The sequence below is a fragment of the Ustilaginoidea virens genome, chromosome 4 (genome assembly GCF_000687475.1).
Source record: "Ustilaginoidea virens chromosome 4, complete sequence".
NCBI classification, from domain to species: domain Eukaryota; kingdom Fungi; phylum Ascomycota; class Sordariomycetes; order Hypocreales; family Clavicipitaceae; genus Ustilaginoidea; species Ustilaginoidea virens.
In genome coordinates this window covers 4514344-4533310 of record NC_057319.1, presented here as the reverse complement: position 1 = coordinate 4533310, position 18967 = coordinate 4514344, and the positions used below count along the sequence as shown (strand labels likewise).

Sequence of the window (18967 nt, the reverse complement as noted above, 5' to 3'; positions counted from 1 at the left end):
CAATGCCCCCCCTACTTGATCTTCTTCTGCTTCAGCTTGATGGTCTGGTCGTCGATAAACACCCCCTTGCCCTTGTACGGCTCCGGCGGCCGCCACTGCTGCACCCGCCCGGCAAACGACTTGATCACCTCGCGGTCCGTCCCCTCCAGCAGCACCCTCGTCGGCAACGCCACCGTCACCTTGACGCCCTGCGGAATGCCCTCCTCGACGGGGTGCGTGTACCCCAGCTTCAGGCAGAGAAACCTCTGCCCGGGGTACTCCTCCTTGGCGACTCTCGGCTCCACCGACGCTCGGTACCCGACGCCCACCAGGCGCAGGATGGCCGTGTGGCCCTCCGACACCCCCATGATGTAGTTTGTCAGGTACGCCCACGAAGTCCCTGCCCGGAAGAAAACCGCCGTTAGAAAAACCCCTCCCTCTTGGTGCAGGATGAAAACCGAAAACCGAAACAGGCAAAAGGAAAAACATGAAACGTACCCCACATCTCCCTCTGCTGCCTGATGTTGGCATCCTCCACGCTCAGCAGGGCCGTCTTGTTTTGCGCGTCTTGCTGCAGCCTCACAAACGCGGGCACGTCGAGGTTCAGTGTTCCTGTTGCGGTTTCGGTGAGCGGCGTTTTTTCTCTTGTCATGTGGCCCCCAAGGTGCCCCAAAATGGAGGGAGGGAACACCATGGGATGGGGGGAAAGGAGATGGTCCCCCGTGATGGTTGTGGGGCTTTGCCGTCGTTGCAACCTACCGAGGGGTCCTGCGACCGTAATTGTCCTCGTAACGACGGGTTTGTACGAAGTCGCGATTTTGGTTCGCTTCAAGTCACTCAGTGACAGTTCCACGCCCGTGGGAATGGTGATTGGCGTCCGCCCCAGCTTCGAGGGCCGCTGCGTCGTGGTCGAAAACTGCCGTTCTGCCACGGCCTGCTGCGCCAGTGCTGGACATGTAGGCACAGGCGCTGTTCGACATGCGCGAAGCGCATTTTCCAAGGCTCGGGACCCAGCCGGGCGGAATTTCGAAGCCATTGGGTCGCCTCCCTGTTGGCTCAACGAGGTCAACGGGGTCTGGTCTGCGAGGTCGCAAAGTCATAGCTCGTACTCTCGAGGTGGTGAAGCCTCCAAGAGTGGAACGGGAGTCGGGAGCTGACGTAAGGCATGTCACGTGCGCAAGTGCCCGGAACAGACTCGCAAGCTTGTCGGAAACATGGGGCTCATGCCTACGACGCCTTTAGGGGACAGGGAGTCTCGATTTTTTTGGTCCATCAGATTGCTATTTTACCCATCAATATTGATTGTCAAAGTTTGCCGCAATTTCATGCTTCAGGCGGGCGTCGCTCACTAGCTAGCAATGCCGTGCTTCAACACCCACCCTGGAGAATGTAGCTATTGCAAACCCCCTAGTATATTTTAAGAAAGCTGGTGCTTGCCTCGAAAAAACAGGCAAAAAAAAAAAAAAAAAAAAAAAAACTGGCTGAGCGCATTAACGTTACAAGTTTTCCTACTCCAAAGTCTCTTCGGCATTGGCCTCCTCCTCATATTCCCCTTCCTCCTCATCAATGCCAGCGTCCTGGTACTGCTGGTATTCGGAGACAAGGTCGTTCATGTTGGACTCGGCCTCGGTGAACTCCATTTCATCCATTCCCTCACCAGTATACCAATGCAAGAAAGCCTTGCGACGGAACATGGCGGTGAACTGCTCACCAACGCGCTTGAAGAGCTCCTGGATGGAGGTGGAGTTGCCGATAAAGGTGGAAGACATCTTGAGGCCACGAGGAGGAATGGCGCAGAGAGCCGTCTGGATATTGTTGGGGATCCACTCGACAAAGTAGGTCGAGTTCTTGTTCTGCACGTTACGCATCTGGTCCTCAACCTCCTTCATAGCAACCTTGCCGCGGCTACAGACATCGGGTCAGTCGATGAAAGGGGGGGGCCAACAAACGAAGAAGAAGAAGAAAACTTACAAAATGGCCGAGCAAGTCAGATAGCGACCATTTCGGAAGTCGGAAGCAGCCATCATGTTCTTGGGGTCAAACATCTGCTGGGTGAGCTCCGGAACGCTGACGGCTCGGAAAGAGTGGGCACCACGGCTGGTCAGGGGCGCGAAGCCAACCATGAAGAAGTGAAGACGAGGGAAAGGAACCATGTTGACAGCCAGCTTGCGCAAATCAGAGTTGAGCTGGCCGGGGAATCGCAAACAGGTTGTGACGCCGGACATGACGGCGGAGACCAGGTAGTTCAGGTCACCGTAAGAAGGACTGGCCAGCTTGAGGGTACGCATGCAAATGTCGTACAGAGCCTCGTTGTCGATGCAGAAAGTCTCGTCCGAGTTCTCAACGAGCTGGTGGACGGAAAGGGTGGCGTTGTAGGGCTCAACGACGGTGTCGGAGACCTTGGGAGAGGGGACGACAGAGAAGGTGGCCATCATTCGGTCGGGGAACTCCTCGCGGATCTTGGAGATGAGCAAGGTGCCCATGCCGGCACCAGTGCCACCACCGAGAGAGTGGGTGATCTGGAAGCCCTGGAGGCAGTCGCAGCCTTCAGCCTCACGACGCACCACGTCCAAAACATTGTCCACCAGCTCGGCACCCTCAGTGTAGTGGCCCTTGGCCCAGTTGTTGCCAGCACCGGACTGGCCGAAAACGAAGTTGTCCGGACGGAACAGTTGACCAAAAGGACCGGCGCGGACGGCATCCATGGTACCAGGCTCCAAATCGACGAGGACGGCGCGAGGAACATACTTGTTGCCGGAGGCCTAGTCGGACTCGTTAGTACTTGATTTGTGCTGCGTCAAAAAAGGCCCTGATAGCCGGTGGATGAGCTGTCACAAAAAGAGTGAAGTGAGCAGGGCTGGGGTATCGAGCACTCACCTCGTTGAAGTAGACGCTCATACGCTCGAGCTGAAGCTCAGAAGTGCCATTGTAAACGCCATTGCTGTCGAGGCCATGCTCGCCAGAGATGGTTTGCCAAAAAGCGGCACCGATTTGGTTACCCTGTCCGGAAAATGTGAGCCCCCCAACATGTCGTTGTCGCGTTGTCTCGAGATGATTCCGGCACTTACGCATTGACCGGTCTGGAGGTGAACCTGTGGAAACGAGGAAAATAATGTCAGCCAATTCTGGTTTTTTTTTCTCATTGTCTACTTTATCTCGCGCAATGCTTGCTCGGGTACGACGAGCGACGAGCCGAGGAATGAACTGATCCTACATAGCTCGAGGAAGAGAGGGGGGGGGAGGTGTTGAAAATAAGGGGGGGGCTCAAACATTGGAACGCGTCCAGGAAGGGGGTTCCAAGGAAATGCAGGGAAAACTCACAATCTCACGCATGTTGACAAGAAATCGTCTTGGAGCTTATGTGCGTACTACTCGAGAAAATGGGATGTCGTTCTTTTCGCGAGAGCTGGACGAGGCTTCGGCTTCACGGGTCCGTAGATGTGTAAAGGGAGAGGGCAAGGGAGGTCAAGTCGAGGTGGGAGGGTTATTTTCGTTTGGGAGATGAATTGCCAGGTCGGTTCACCGCCAGACACCTGAAAGGGAGGTGCGGGGCGCTCACTTTCGCTTGTTCTCGCACCGTGGTCCGTGCCTTGGGGCCGTTGCCCGAAGCGGAAAGGCGGTAATTCAGGCACCCGACATTACTGGCTGTCGAAATCGAGGGGGAAAAAAAGATGAAATGTGACGTGACGGATGGAAAGTTGGGGCCAACCTGTGCTACTATAACATGTACGAATGTAAGATGCTCGCTTCTGCAAACAAACATATCCTCCTTGCCGTTGGTAATTGATGCAGACGAGTATCAGAAAATAGAATCGACGTTAGCTTGGCTTATCGGGCAACCCTCCGGTGGCAGCGGGATTGTCAAGCACCGCCATCATCATCATCGGTCCATCCTCATCCAGAGCATCTGCCATATCAGCGGGAAATTCCACCAAAATGATGTCGAGAAAATAGTGCCGGTAGCGGGTAAATACGTGCCCGTGCTATCTCTACAAACTGTTTTGACTCGTTACTGGCACCCTCCATCGCATCACGCATCACTGTCTAATGGGCCTTGACGACACCTGCTGCGTCAGCTTGAGCTGATATCTTCTTCTTGTAAGCCTGCACGTCGCCATCAAACTTTTCAACCGTGCCCTTGTCGCAGACCCATAGGGACGTGCACACCATCTGCAACATGGTGACGTCGTGTGATACCATGAGGACGCCGCCTTGAAAAGCCTGGAGAGCTTCTGCAAGGGCATCCATGGCTTCGATATCCAGATGATTCGACGGCTCGTCGAGCACGAGGATGTGAGGGTTGGTGATGGCGATGCAGGCAAACGCTACTCTTGACTTTTGGCCGCCTGAAAGCAACGCCATCTTCTGCAGGCCGGTCGTGCCGGTGATGCCAAACGCTCCCAGCTGCCTTCTGTACTCCTCATCCGTCTTTCCAGGATAGGTTTTGGCCATGAAGCTGACTGCGCTTACGCTCAGGTCAAGAGCATCGACGTGGTGTTGGGCGAAAAAGCCTATCCGCAGGCGAGGATGCGCCGTCACTATGCCGGTGTTTACTTGCAGCTTGCCAATGAGGAGCTTGAGAATCGTTGTCTTGCCAGCACCGTTGGGACCCACGATGCCGATGCGAGAATCCAGCTGGACGTCCAGGTCCACGTTCCGCAGCAGAGGCTCGCCTCCGGTAAAACCAAAGGACACCTCGGACATTTGAATGATCGGGGGTGAAAGCTTCTCCACGTCGGGAAACGTAAACTTGACGCTGTACTCTGACTCGGGCGGGGTCAGGACCGGCATCTTTTCCAGCTTCTTGATGCGGGACTGCGCCTCGGAAGACTTGGCAGCGTTGTAGCGGAACTTGTCGATGAAGGCTTGGAGATGGGCTCGATGAGCCATTTGAGTTTCGTATTCCTTCTTGGCAATCTTCTTTCGCTCCTCGCGCGTTGCGTAAAAGGAGTCGAAATTGGCGCCGCGGTAGTAGTCCAGTCGTTCCGAGTGTTGGTAGATTATGTCCGTGGCTACCTCGTTCAAAAACGCCCTGTCGTGAGAAACGACGAGCACGGTGCTGGTGTAGCTTTGCAGGTATCCGGAGAGGAAGGTGATGGAGGGGACATCCAGCATGTTGGACGGTTCGTCGAGCAGAAGCAGGTCGGGCTCGCAAAACAGGGCACGGGCAAGCGCCAGACGCATTCTCCAACCACCGGAGAAGGTTTTGGTGGCGAATTGTTGCCTCTCGGGCGAGAAGCCAAGACCAGCCAGAATACTCGCCGCTCTCGATTCTGCTTTGTCGGATTCCATCTCGGCCAGTTTGGCTTGAATCTCTCCCAGTTTTCCGTCCTTGGCTTCCTTGTCGAGATCGAGCTTGGCGGCGTCGGCGGAGGTATCGGCCAGGGGGGCACGACGGGCTTCCAGGTCGGCCAGGGCAGCAGTAAGTTCCTGCAGCCAAGAGTAAGAATGCCGTTGTTTGTTCTTCGGAGGAGGAGGAGGGGAAGGTGGGCAGAGAGCGGCGCGGGGCTTACATCTTGTTCTCTCAGGAGAACTTTGCGCCAAACATCTGCGTCGAGAACGGCTTGCAGTGCAGTGGTGTCGTCTCCGGCGATCTAGTGGATGGTCAGCGCCGTCGCCGTCGCCGTCGCCCAAAAGGGCTTTTGCATTGCACAGGATCTAACCTCTTGTTCCACGTGCAGAATAGAAATGTGCGTGGGTATGGCAACTTCTCTCCTGGAGAGCGCGCGCAAGAGCGTGGATTTACCGACACCGTTGTTACCGACCAAACCGTAGCGATGGCCGTACGCCAGGGTGAGAGTGGTATCCGTGAGAATTCTGTTGCCGCCTATGGACACGTCGATATTGTCCAGTTTGACGTCCTTGCTCTTGTTGGCTCCAGAGCTTCCAATCTGCAGGGGATTGACTGCCATGTAAAACTCTTCGTAGGATTGTGCGTCTTGCGGCTGGTCCAGCAGGCGGGACGCTTCGTATTCGACGGTCTTGAAAGTCTTTTTCTGCTGCTTGGCGGCAATCTTGCGCTCTGCCTTTTCGAGCTTCTTGCGATCGACTTTGGACTCGACCTTGCGGGCATTTGCAGACTCCAGGTCGACACCGCCAGTTGCCACGGCCAAGGTTGAGGACATGTTGCGCTGTGTGCTCACTTGGATGGTTTGGTCCAGTCTCTTTACCAGCGACGGCCCTGCCCTCTGGCCGCCGTTTGCTTCGGCGTACCTGCCGACCCATTTCTCCACCAGCTGCTTGACCTTTTCCTCGATGCCGGGGTCGAACTCTCCAGAAGCCGAGAGCAAAAGCTCGGTGATGGCGGAAGCGGCCGCAGTCAGCGGCGACAGCTCTTCTTCGTCGGTCCAGGCCGTCGAGGCGTGCGTCAAATACCCCACCGAGTAGTCCGAGACGACCGGGTCGATGTTTGGCAGGACAGCTCTGATGTCGGCTTCCATCTTTGGCGCCGAGGGAGGGTGAGGAAGGACGGTCGAGGTTTGCCACTTGTTCTCCCTCTCGAATCTCGGGCTTGGTGACTCTGTGCAGCTTGGTGCGAATGACGTCGGGTCTGGAGGATGGAGGATGGAGGATGTCTCGTGGCACGTGGCTGGTTGCTGTCACCGACGACCACTATTTTGCCATGTCGAACTCTGCAGCTCTGGAGTTTTGCCGTACCCCGCTAAAAGTTTGGTCACGCCACTTACCCTGTACAGGTCAGAGCTGGTGATGTTTGATGCTTCTTCATCCTTGCTCAGCAGACCAGCCGCTTGCTCACCCTAAGGGTGCCAGTCATCAACAGCGCAATAGCATGGAAAGAGTCAAGGGATTGGATTGCTTTTTCTGCCGCCTCTTTAGCGGTCACGGCATCACTACCGCAGGGGTACTTTTGAAACTTGAGATTTGGGGCCAGTCTTCCCATCCCTTCCCATCCAACCTAAGAAAAGGAGAAACAGAGAACGGTGGGACTGCGAAGACAAAACCGACCCATCTCATGCGTACAATACGTAGTCCCAGTGACAAGGCCAAACGGACCTCGCCAGAAGCGATCCTCACATTATTCCACAGAAGCCATTCCCACACGGTGTCAGTACGGAGTACAAGGATGGCTTCCCCTGGTTAGCGCTGACAGTGGTGACCAGTGGTTCACTGGAGACGGCTAAGGGCCAACTGGCGACCCACCCATTGGCAGACGACCCAGGGTAAGCAGGCCAATCAAGTTGCACCGTGCCGTTGTCCGTTGTCCGTTGTGCGATATCGCGTAGGACGACAAAGATTCACGACAAAGGGTTACGGGCTTAGAGCCCGAACCGAGGGTTTCTTTTTCTGTGAGCCCGACTCGCGCAGAACGGACGACTCCAGAATGGCCGAAAGAGGAAGCACCTCAAGATGCATGCCGCGCTAGCCAAGATGATTGGTACGGAGGAGCGAGCCAAGTCGTCGTCATCCTCCCTCGGAAAGTTCTCAGCCTCAGTGGAGTGGACTGACGTTGCCAAGACGTTGGGGGCATCCAATCAGGTGCCAGCCGCCCTGTGCGTCAGACTGAACGGCTCATCACCTGCGGAGCAACACGATGGTTACAAGGTAGCCAGAGCCTAGGCACTAGATGCCATCAGAGACACTTCCAGTAGCAATGAAACAAATATCATGGCGTTGGGAATGGGCAGCTTGAAGCATGTAGAAAGATGGGTCCCCCAGGTGCAGCAAATCAGATGCACAATACAATAACCCCGGCACGCCATACACAGTACGGGGTGCACAGTGCCTAGTGCCAGACATGTCGCAGATTGGAAACCGGGCTCGCCTCCGACACGTCGCATCAAACATTGGCATTGACAGACATGCACAGGTTTTGCCTCGGTCGGGACCTCTTTTCGACCTGGATCCGAAACTCCGAGCCAGGCATGCATTGCTGGTGCAAATCAAGATTCGACAAAGTGCCAACGACAGACAACCATCTGCAGCTGCAGCGTACGGAGTGCACATGCACAGTATGGCAGAATCCGCCAGTGGGGCGTGCGCCTCCCTTGTGGAGCCCTGCCGATCCTGTCAGATCATCCGATGAGCCACCAAGCCAAGGTACCAGGCTGCGAGGTATGCACGGAGTAAAGCGAAGCTCTCCGTGCCGTGAGCTGTAGTGACGGGTAACATGAATAACCAGGGCGTTTTCTTTGCCCGGCAGATCGATCTGGTCGCAGGCGCGGCGCAGGTCAGCGGATAGGAAGTTGCCCGAGCACAACATGAGCCATTCATTCAATTCAGTAAGCTGTCGCCGCAACAGTGAAGCAGCCGGGCAGTTCGCTGCGTTGCAACATGAAGTCTCGACGTCTACACCGCCCAGACGGAAGACTGCAACAAAAGCCACGTGATGATGGCAGCGGGGGTGAATCTATCTGGTCTTGCTTTTTTTCGTCTGCGTCGCCCTTCTCCTGTCTTTTTCCTCATATATTTCTTTTCTCCCTTTTTTTTTTTTTTTTTTTTTGGCCTTTTCCCCTGTTGCTTTTGCGAAAATTCTGCTATATAATCCCCCCCCCCCTGTCCAGGGCGCACGCCATCCCGGGCCGCCTTGTTAAATGAAAGGGCTGGTGCCAGCCCGCAGGCGAGCCACAGTGGAAAGTTCCAACACTGCGGCTCCGTTGTCGGATTGGCCCAAGCAACATGAAGCTTGCTTGAGCACCACATGCACCAATAGACATGACATGGCGATCAGATCTAGCTTGGATCGGCCATCCTAGCAATCGCCGTCTTTGCTGTCATCGATGCGTCAGGACGAGCGTCTCTGCATTAGTCGACGCCGCCGGGCTGCACCCTCGGGCCAGTAATCAATCAAGCATGCTGACTAGCCTGCTTGCTGGATAGAAACGGGCATTCCATCACTCCCTGCTGGGGATGGGGAGACGGAGTCTGACGCCGTCGAAGAGAGCCAGCGATGATGATGTGGTGCCACCGCCCTTCAAAGTCCACCGAGCAGGCCCCAATTTGCCTTTGGTTCCCCAGGATGCTGCTGGGCACAAGGTCATGCCATCATTACTCGAGCACAGCACCAGCGCCAGCGCCAGCGCCAGCACCACCGGCAGCCATGGACGATGGATCATGCTCGAGACTACACGCAGGCAGCAGTGCCGAGTATAGGCTGCCGTGATGCGCTTGAAGCGCCCGAGCCATGTCCATGTGTGACTGACTGGCTCGTCCCTCCAGGCTCCCGTCAGTGGCACAGACCTGTCCATGGTTCGTGTCCGCATGCTTGATTGGCTACCAGAGCTGTGGGAAAGGGAAGGCTTGTTGCCACGCATCGACGACTTGATGCTGAGGATCCGTGGCACGCAAGGGCGGCAGGCCCTGCGGTATTGGCAGCAATAACCAACACTGGGGGCACTGGGGGTTTGCCGAAACGTGCCAAGGCGTCCGTCCATGGCAGGTATCGATAGGCTGATGCGTGATGACGGCGCGACACATCAGCCCTTCTCAGCGTCGTACTTGCTCCCACTTGCCCTACCTATCCCTATCCTGTGTAGCGTCTGACGCCGCCCGTCTAGCGCGGCATCGACGCGGGCCGGCTTCTGCCTTGAATCGTGACGGCTTCAAGGAAAAAAACAAAGGGCGAGAAAAACCTCGGTCAGATGCCAAATTCAGGTTCCACTCCCGTGTGACCTTTGGCCGTGGGTGAGTGGAGGTCGCCAGTTTGGGGCGGGGGGGAAAGCTGTCCGTGGCCCCGTTGTGTTCGTTGTGTTCGTTGTGTTGAAAGGGTGGCGGCGGCGCCATCAACTTTGGGCGCTCAAGCCTCAAGCCTTGACATCATGCTAGGGTAGACTGAATCCTGGCGCAGCAGCACAGCACAGCACAGCACAACACGGGCAAGGCTGACTGACGCTGGACAGAGGTTGTTGTTTTAGGTGTCGCCGCACGAACGGGCTGCTGCTTCGTGAGCGCCAGTGACACACACACACACACACACGCACACATGCATCGACGACGACGTAACCCCGTCTCGAGAGGATCCCGGCTGTCTCACTTTGCAGAACCGGGCTTGGGGGTTCCCGCGGTGCTGATGAGGGATCATCAGACAAGGAGACGGGACAAGCAGCAATCCGTCGTGTGTCTCCCCGTTGTCGCACCATCAACCAAGGACTTCCACGGCTGCCCCTGGCAGCAGAAACCAAAGGCCGGGCCGGTGGATGAGGAGGAGGGACCTGTTTTTTTATTAATTTTTTTTTGTGGAATGGTGGGCCCGGCGCCTCCTTGCGCCGATCGCTTAGCATCCCCCAAGTCCACCATGTACGTAGTACGCCGTCAGCTACGCAGGCAGAAAGGATGACATTTGATGGGGGAAAATAACCCTCGCATGGCCCCCGTGCCCAAAAAAGGTTGCCCTGCGTAGGAGCGAGCCAGGCACGGAGCCCCGAGGCGTCAGAAGGGTTCAATGGCGTTCGGGAATCTTGTTCCACGAGTCCCGGATTCCGTCGCCGACAAAACGACCTTGGGGCCCCCCCCCCCCCCGTCACCATCACCAACAAGAGGTCGAAGAACCGGGGTGCAAGAGCAAGTCGGCGGTGGTACAGGGACTCTTGTGATGCGTGACGCGATCCGGATGCGAGATGGAAACCCAGACGATGGCGAATGGCACCCCCGCCGCCAGCTGTGCCATTCGGCTTCCGGCTCCCGGCTTCCCCTTGGTCTCGTACCTCTTTGTTCCCTCGCGTCAAGCTCTTATGGGCGGCCCGGCCGGTGGAAATCCCCGCCGTGAGAGGAGCCGGGCCAAGCCTGGCTTGGCATCAGATTCCATTGGGCGAAACGGCGAAGCGCAATCGGGAATTAAATCTGGGTTCTGGTTCTGGTCCAATCAATCAAATGCCTTGTGGCCGACGCCCCAGCCACATACATGGAGGTTGCTGCTTTCCTGGACAGCGCAAAGCGCCCCTGGAGCCCCACTGGCCAGGCTCGCGCTACAGGCATCGTGTATGGTGCCACGCTTGGCCGGCCCCATCCAAGTCACGTTGACATACATATTTCAATTTTCTTCTTTTCACAGCCCCCAGCCAAGCAAGGCAGCATGTTGATGATTGACCCTCGCCAGGTCAATAGGTGATGTGATGGGAGTCAGTCAGCCCATCAGCGCTTGACTCCTGAGAAACGCCGGCCCAGCTCGAGACTGGGGCCCCAAACCTGTTGACCTGCATCATGGAGCAAGTCTGGTGGCAGCGGTCGTGGCCCCCACGTCAGATGAATCCTTCAAAGGCCTGGCGCGCACAAGGCATGGCCGCATCCATCAATGCGACGGCTCTGTGGTGACGACTTTCGCACGAGCTGGATGAAGAAACAAGGCCGGCCGACATGCCTGGTTCCTCCTCTCTCTCGGGAATTCCTTGCTTCCAAACTGTTTTTTCCTGGCTCATGTCTATGGACGTACTCCGTACATGGGACACGTACATGGTACCCCTGTACATGGTACGCATAACATGATGCACATAATGGCCAGGCGATATCAATCCGAGGGCGCAAGATACACGCGCCAGATGAGATGTTTTTGGCCAACATGCACAACATGCACAGCATTCGCATTCACCGCCAACAGCGGGAGCCAAGCTCATACCAAGGGGCACAAAAAAAAAAACAACTAATCAGCCGGGGTAATGGCATCCCAGCCTCAGAATCGCCCCCCCCCCCCCCCCCCCCCCCCCCCTTTGCCATCCAAATTTAGCGCAGTAGATGCAATGCAATGCATCTGTCTGTACTCCGTCAACGTGCATGCCGTGCAAGACTCGAGGGAGAGAGGAGCCTGCCCTTGCCTGATAGTCTGGCCCGGCTCAGCGCGCACAGCAAGGGAACGGAAAGCCCGGATGGTCTGTGTGCGGCCCGTGATTCACTGCAAAACACACAAGGCAAGTGCTCCCGAAATTGATGGAAAAATACATCATGGGGCTTGGCGTTTGCCTCATGGACGGGATCGTCATGATTCGTTAGGGAGACGACAAGGAGCCCCCAGGGCGAAGGTGTTGACGTTGGGAGGGCTCCATCCTGGCATCCATTGTCACGCCGCCCTTGCTTAGCCCGCATCACTCGATCGATGGGTGCGCAACGCAGGGTGTCGTAGCCGTCCCGAGGGCGTCACGAGGGGGATATGCTTGCAAGCACGGTTGGCAACGTCGAATCTCGCGAGCGTGGGGAATTGGGAACTTGACTCTGTTGGTGCTTCTCGTTGTTGGGGACTTTTGTTGGTGTTTGGTGTTTTTGGCTGCAATCCATGTGAAATACCTACTGTCAAGTGCCTACCTTAGCTCTTGGTCAGCAGCAGAGCACTTCCACACCACATGTACGTACCTAACGTACCGAGTAGATTGGGAACACGGACGGACGGACGGACGGACGGACGAGAGGTTGGGCCTGGGTCTCCCTGGGCCGGCCTAGCCAAGGGCGCCAAACCCGCCGTCGACGATGGCACAGCGGGTTGCCAACCCTCGAGGCTCGAGCTTGTTATGTTATGTTGGGTTGGGTTGCGTTGCAGGATTAAGCGACGTTCAAGTCGGTAAGGGATTTCTAGTCCGAGCGTTGCCATGTTGTGGTACTCGGTAGAGTGCTGTGCATGCCAGGTTTATGCTGATGGTGGCACCGCTTCTGTCTCGCATGTGTGTGTTGCCACGGATGCTGCTGCCTCTAGCAGCAGCGACGCAAAGAGAAGAAGAGAACAGAAATGAAAAGAAAAGACGGATTGATGCCGTGGTGGTTGGCGCAGACGAGAGAGACGATTGAGTACTGTAGAGGTAGCTGGTAGCTGGTAGCTGGTAGCTGGTAGCTGGTAGCTGGTAGCTGGTAGGTAGGTACATACCTAGGTACCAGACATCAATGTCTCAATGGCACCTGTCGGGTTCAGCGGACGACATGCATTCAGGGGACGGGACGGCTGAGCCGCCGAGTCCAGGTCAATATGCCCCAGCCATCACCAATGTCGGTGCCTGGCCTTTTTTGGGCGGCAGCCGAGAGCGGGCCTCATTGAGACTGGACTCCTGGAGCGCCAGACCGTGCATGTCACAGCACGGCGTTGGGGGCAATCCATAGCAGTTGACGCACCAATAACATTGACTGGCTGGACTGGATCACCGAAATCGCCCCCGACAGGATCAGGACGGTTGGTGATGGTGGTTGTACATACATATGTACCATGTAGTAGGCTGGTCCCCTCTGGCTGGGGCGACGGGCACAGCCGGTTCGTGGGATTGTTCCTTTTTTTTTTTTTTTTTTTTTTTTTTTTTTTTTTTTTTTTTTTTGGCCCTTCCCCGACGCCATCTACGGTTGCGGTGGGATACCGGGCGCGAATATTATCCACCTCTTTCCTCTGTTTCGTTTCTTTTCCGTGTGTTTTTATGCACGAGGCTGCCGGTGCCTTGACGCGATGAGTGTTGGTTCATGGTTCGTGCCTGGCCGGCCGCTTGCCACGCGCGCGGCTGGGCGGGCGCAAACTTGTTGAAGACACGCAGAAACAAAACACGGACACACGGGCGCAGCACTTGACGCTGAAGCAGACGTTGAGTTGCGTCCATGTCAAGTGGTGGTTTTGCGTTTAATTTTTTTTTAAATAAAAAATAAAATGAATTAAATTATAAAAACACTGGACGCGATCGAGTTTTTCCAGTGCGTGGGCTGACCTGACCGACCCGTGCTGGGCAGGTCATCTGAGCATTGAAACGCAACTCGTCGAGGTCGAGGTTGCTCTGGTGGACCGTGCCGGCAGGCAGGCGGCTGGCAGGCGGGCAGACTGGCAAGGCCCAGGCCAGCTGCTAGAAACCGGTCCGGTCTGGTCTGGTCTGGTATGTCTGGTCTGGTGCCAGCGACTACTACATGCCAGCTAGATTAGGTAGGTACCTAAGGTATGTTTGTACATGTACTTGCCCCTGCCCAGCATCACCATCACCTGTACCAGGTACCAGCTCCCAGACCACCCGGTAACCCCCCTCGGTACTGCACCCAGTCCAATCTCCTTGGCCCCTCCTCCTCCTCCTTCCCTGGAACTTGCCAGGACCAATCAACATACCCAGCAAGCAGCACCCCAAGCAGCTCCCCAAGCAGCAGACCAAACAGCAGACCAAACAGCACACCTCAGCTAAGATCAGAAGCCCAGGATGCGCCGCGGTAATGCAGCCGTCATTCTTTTCGTTCTTGTCATCCTTTCATAACCAAACTCCCTTCCCCTCCCCCCCCCCCCCCCCCCCCACCTCTCCCCTTATTACGGACCCCGTTTTACCAAAAGGCAATCCCGTCCGTCGTCCTTTCTTTTTCTTGGCCCTTTTCTTCCAACCCTGCCTAGGCGGCTGGATATCTCGTCCTTCCTCTGCTGGTCTGTCCCTCCCGTCCTTGGCTGGTCCCGCTTCACGCCCGGTCCAGGTCCGGTCCAGTCCACCAAGCTTCTCGGGGTCACGGGGTCCAATCGCATCACCACCAAAACCCAGGAACGAGCAGAGCCTTCCTTGCGTGTCTTGTTTTTTGTTTTTGTTTTTGTTGTTGTTGTTGTTGTTGTTGTGGTGGTGGTGGTGCTGGTGGACTGGGGCCTTGCTCTGGATCCCCGTCCGTCCTTTCGATTCGCCATCCGCAATCTCAAACCTTATTCGCTGGTTGTTGAACGAACGCCTTGCATTCCTGCCATCGTCCACCACCCCCTTTGCTGGGACTACTGCTGGGACTGCTGGGACTCGGGAGGCTCAGTCAGACCTTTGGGCGTGGGATGGGAGAGAGAGCTCATCGTCCGACGATGCCAGCGCTTTTCCACTCAGCCATTGTCTCTCTCCTCGCCGACAATTAGAATGCTGGTCCTGCGGCTCATGTCGTGCGAGTAGGGAAGCCTTGTGGCACACAATGCAGACAGTTCCCAGTGTAAGTTTTGCCCTTTGGATCCCCCTCAAAGCTTTTATTTCGAGCCAGACGGCATCGGCATCCACTTTGAGCTCGCCGCCCTGCACCCACAACACATTCACACTTTTTGCACACAAACGCGCACAAGACACACAAGACACACGACACACACGACACACACGACACACGCAACACATCCACGAGACGCACACGGCTCTCCTGCATCACGGCAGCTTCTTTGTGGTGTGCGTGCGTGCGTGCGTGCGTGTGTGTGTGTGTGAAAATCGATCCTCGCGCCTTGCTTCGTCTGTTCCCATTTCTTCTTCAACCTTTTCCTCAAGGCCAACCCCCCCCCCCCCCCCTTCACTCCCCCCCAGAAAGAAGAGAAAAAAAAAAAAAAAAAACCCCAACCTCTACCTCATTGTCCGCTTCTTCTTGTCTCACCTTTGCTCCCTGTGTGTGCACCTTTTCTGTCCGAATCCCACGTTCGCCTTGGTCTGGTCTCTAACCCGCTGCCATCCTGCATTGTAGCTCGTTGGGACTGGCACTGCCATTGCTGCTGCTGCCAGTGGTTTAGTGTTTGGCCAGCCCGCCGATACCAACCTCTGCCGCGGGCTTTCGACAACCACTTGCTCAGTCGCAGGAGGCCATAAGAGGACGACATCATCATCAGCAGGCCGAGCGCAGTCTCCGCACTCGCCGTCCCCTTCGAGGGCCCATACTCTCCCTCCTCGCCGACCCGCTTCCAGCTCTGCCGTGCCACCATCAGTCTCCTCCGAGCTTCGTGGTACCGCCATCTCTGTTCACCAAAAGACGAGACCGCCGCTTTCTCGCCGCCAACGTCCTCAAAACTCGCAACCCTCTGCCTCGAATACTTCCCGCAGACGACTGTCGCTCCTGTCTGGACACGGAAATTCCGCGCCCGCCGCTTCGATCCTGGAAGACTCCGGCGAATCCGTCACCTCCACAGGCTCTTGGTTGAGACGGCTGTCTATTCGTCCATTGTCCCAGCACGGCAGCTCTGGTTCCAGTGTATTGGCCGGCGGCTCACCCTCCATTGCCCTTTCGTATGGATCAACTGCCCCCATCTTGTCACCATCTGGAGCCGTTTCCAAGCCCTTGCCCCCCAACAAGCTGGTGAAACGGTCGCTGTCCAGACGCAATATCCCGGAGGAATCCACGCGACGCAGATCAAAGGGCCACCTGCCGAGTCTTCGGCGGCCTGCCACCAGTCACCAGAGATCGGCGGATTTGCAGCGGTTCCGGGCCGACATTGATGTTGCAGGTGCCAATCCGTATCCCAAGTACTCGTTTGACGAGCCAATCCGCCCCGAAGAGTTGCTTGGTGCGTCGCCGATAGAGGAACTGGACCGCCGTCCACCACGCGCCGAAGCTGCGGAACGGACCACCTGGACGTCCTTCTTCCACTCCAAAGCCGGCGACCTCGTCAGAAGTTGCAGCTACCACGGTCGACGGGTGGCCAATGGGGAGCTGGCGTCGCCTGCAAAGAACTCGACCTGCAGACGGATACATCCAAGCAGAAACCCATCTCCAAGCGTTGGCGCCCATCTGATCAAGCCTCGAATGGTATCTGACGGCTCCGCGGCCCCATTCCGCCTGGAACAAGAGGAGCCTCGCAGGCCAGTCAAGGCTCACCGAGGTTGCATGGATGCAGCAGCAGCAGCACCATCCCCGGACATGGCTCCCGAAGGAGCCCCCGCGCACGCCCGCCCCAGAAGGTCATTTTCTTCCACTTTTTCTCACTCGGCCGACTGGGCACCGAAAACGCCAGGAAGCCTGCGCCGAACCAAACGGGGCGGTGGTAGCCAAGGCGAGAGCGGCGAGTCCAAGCAGCGGCGGCACGTGTCAGCGCCAGCCAGAGCCCTGCCGCCACCAGCTGTGGGCCGCGCCGATGAAACGACCAACCCACCACCACCACCACCGATGGCCCCAGTCCGCCAGGGGTCGTCGTCGCTGGATATGACGGCGACTTTGCTTATTCCGGCGCCCAAAAGAAGCGCGTCCTCCCCGCTGCCCCCGCCCTCCAAACCCGCGGGTGCTGCTGCTGCTGCTGCTGCTGCTGCTGCTGCTGCTGCTGCTGCTCGCGCCGATTTGCCCAAACGAAGTCGTCCCCCCGCCGGCGGACGGGCAACCCACCCACCACGGCCTAACCAGCCGTCAGGAAGCTCGACAAGTTCTGCCAGCGTCGCCATGTCACAGCGACGAGGCTCCCACTACGAAAGAATCTCGGCCCTGGACAGCTCGGACGGGGATGGACGCGAGCCCATATCCGGAGACGAGGATGACACGGACTTTAAGAGTGACACGCTCTTTGATTCCGTGCGAAGCATAGGAGGCAGGGTAAGAGTTGTTGAGACGCCACTCGAGTCGGTGTGTGATGATTCGCCGCCAAGCCCCGGATGCAACAAGAGATCTAAACGTCCCTCCATTCAAGAGATGTTGGACCATGCATGGGACGAGGACGGCAAAATCGTCGAGGAAGACGACAAGTCTTGGACACTGGCGGTTGGGGCGGCACATCGGTCCGTCATCAACCATGGGGGGCGCAATTCGCGAGAGGATCCCGTGTTTATGCTGGGGCCATTGTTGCATGAGCATGCCGACATGACTACACTTTGTTTGGACGGCGAGGGCTTTGATGAAGATTGGACCCGAAACGAAGATGACGCACCCGTCAATGCCTTGTCACCACCTTCAAAAGGCAATTCCCTTGGCCTTGGCACCATCAACAACAACGCCAACGCCAACGCCAACGCCAACACCAACAGCAAGCCAAATGTTCGGCTTGCGCTGGCCACCCTCGGCAGCAATCCGACGCCGTGCGCCAAGTCTGTCTCTCCGCAGGCTGAAAGGTCACTGGGCAGCCTTTTTGACTGGAGCGAGCAGCCTGCACATGACATGCAGGACTCGGCTGGCGGATCGCTCCGGCCCAAAACGTCGTACGCCAAGCAACACACCTCGAGGGGAGGGCGTTCCGTCAGCCGAAAAGGTCCAATGCCCACGCACGTTCGAAGCCAGAGCGTGCCTGTCGTGCAAGAAGACGCTCAGGACCCGAAGCCGACGGGTCCGAAATACGGCACATGGGGTCTCGGCACAAAGACTGTCAGCGAGGACTGGGACGAGGACTTTGAATTTGGCGGCAGCGACAAGGGACTGGATGGGAAGGCTGTCGGCGACTTGTTCGCCGTGCCCGAGTCCATACAAGCGTCCCAGCCTAGCGTCAAGGCCCATTCTGGCCAAATACGGGAACTGTCGCTGCTCGTCAACGACCTCAAGCGACTGTGTCGCCATGGTCGAGAGCTCAACATCCTGAGCGGTGACCAGGGACCGTTTTGGAAAGAAGCCGAGGGCATCATCGCCTTGGCTTCGCCAGATGAGGAAGCCACGAATGAAGACGGTCAGTCTGGCTCATCCGTGTACATGGATGCGTGCGAAGCCTCAAGCCCTCTGATGATGCAGGACGAGTGCGACAGCCCGCCATATGAAATGCTGGACGCAGTTGCTGTTGTTGTTGGACGCAACGAGCCAGCAGTGTCGAGGACAGGTGTCGTTCGTGAGCGTCAGTCGCCTCGACGACGGTCCGTGTTTTGTCCAGACGACGACATTTTTGGTGCCAACTGGCCCTTGACGGATGAAGGTCCTCGTCCCACGAACCGAGCGAGCCGACCGCGAACACCAGCATCGCAGCCGGACAAAGACCAAGACATCAATATCGCGGTTCGGTCAGTGATGGAGACGGTGCAAGGTCGGCCCGCGACCGTGGCGAGCGAAGCAGGCGGGCAGGAATGTCGAAAGAACTACAATGGCACGAGCAGGATGCACTTTGACACCAATAGCCTCCGAGACCTGGTCAAGAGAGCCGGAGAACTGCGCGACATGCTGTCGGATGTGGTAAGAAGGGCTGAGCAGCTGACGCAAAGCCCGGTTGCCAGCCCCCGCCATGAAAAGCGCTTAGATTCCAGCCCTGCCTTTACGCGAGTGTTTGACGACCCAGGATCCAGCCCGCCTCGACGGCTGGGGAAGACCCGCGGCGGCGGTGCAGCTGATCGTCCTTCACCCGACAACTCGCCTGCCTCGAGCATAAGTCGCCGAGTTCACTTGATGACAGTCAGCTAGCAATCTTTGACACGGTTTGAAGCGGTGGACT

At 57.0% G+C, this 18967-nt stretch overlaps 6 protein-coding genes across 6 annotated transcripts; 3 read left to right on the top strand and 3 right to left on the bottom strand.

Annotated features, from left to right (window-relative positions):
• Positions 1–11: 11 nt before the first annotated feature.
• On the bottom strand, positions 12–1015 carry UV8b_05681 (uncharacterized protein; the record flags this gene model as incomplete). The annotated part of the gene is made up of 3 exons (XM_043143178.1): positions 12–379; positions 478–591; positions 739–1015. 3 exons carry the CDS (start codon positions 1013–1015, stop codon positions 12–14), a joined length of 759 nt encoding a protein of 252 aa, XP_042999111.1.
• A 472-nt stretch (positions 1016–1487) lies between these two features.
• On the bottom strand, positions 1488–3312 carry UV8b_05680 (beta-tubulin; the record flags this gene model as incomplete). The annotated part of the gene is made up of 5 exons (XM_043143177.1): positions 1488–1884; positions 1951–2741; positions 2857–2979; positions 3048–3071; positions 3301–3312. 5 exons carry the CDS (start codon positions 3310–3312, stop codon positions 1488–1490), a joined length of 1347 nt encoding a protein of 448 aa, XP_042999110.1.
• Positions 3313–4023: 711 nt separating this feature from the next.
• Positions 4024–6419, bottom strand: UV8b_05679 (uncharacterized protein; the record flags this gene model as incomplete). The annotated part of the gene is made up of 3 exons (XM_043143176.1): positions 4024–5409; positions 5493–5573; positions 5643–6419. 3 exons carry the CDS (start codon positions 6417–6419, stop codon positions 4024–4026), a joined length of 2244 nt encoding a protein of 747 aa, XP_042999109.1.
• A 928-nt stretch (positions 6420–7347) lies between these two features.
• UV8b_05678 (uncharacterized protein) lies at positions 7348–7557 on the top strand (the record flags this gene model as incomplete). Its single annotated transcript, XM_043143175.1, has 1 exon — positions 7348–7557. The coding sequence occupies one exon, from the start codon at positions 7348–7350 to the stop codon at positions 7555–7557; it is 210 nt and encodes a 69-aa protein (XP_042999108.1).
• A 1290-nt stretch (positions 7558–8847) lies between these two features.
• Positions 8848–9318, top strand: UV8b_05677 (uncharacterized protein; the record flags this gene model as incomplete). Its single annotated transcript, XM_043143174.1, has 2 exons — positions 8848–9084; positions 9157–9318. 2 exons carry the CDS (start codon positions 8848–8850, stop codon positions 9316–9318), a joined length of 399 nt encoding a protein of 132 aa, XP_042999107.1.
• Positions 9319–14802: 5484 nt separating this feature from the next.
• Positions 14803–18936, top strand: UV8b_05676 (uncharacterized protein; the record flags this gene model as incomplete). The annotated part of the gene is made up of 2 exons (XM_043143173.1): positions 14803–14820; positions 15331–18936. The coding sequence occupies 2 exons, from the start codon at positions 14803–14805 to the stop codon at positions 18934–18936; spliced, it is 3624 nt and encodes a 1207-aa protein (XP_042999106.1).
• Between the last annotated feature and the right edge of the window lie 31 nt (positions 18937–18967).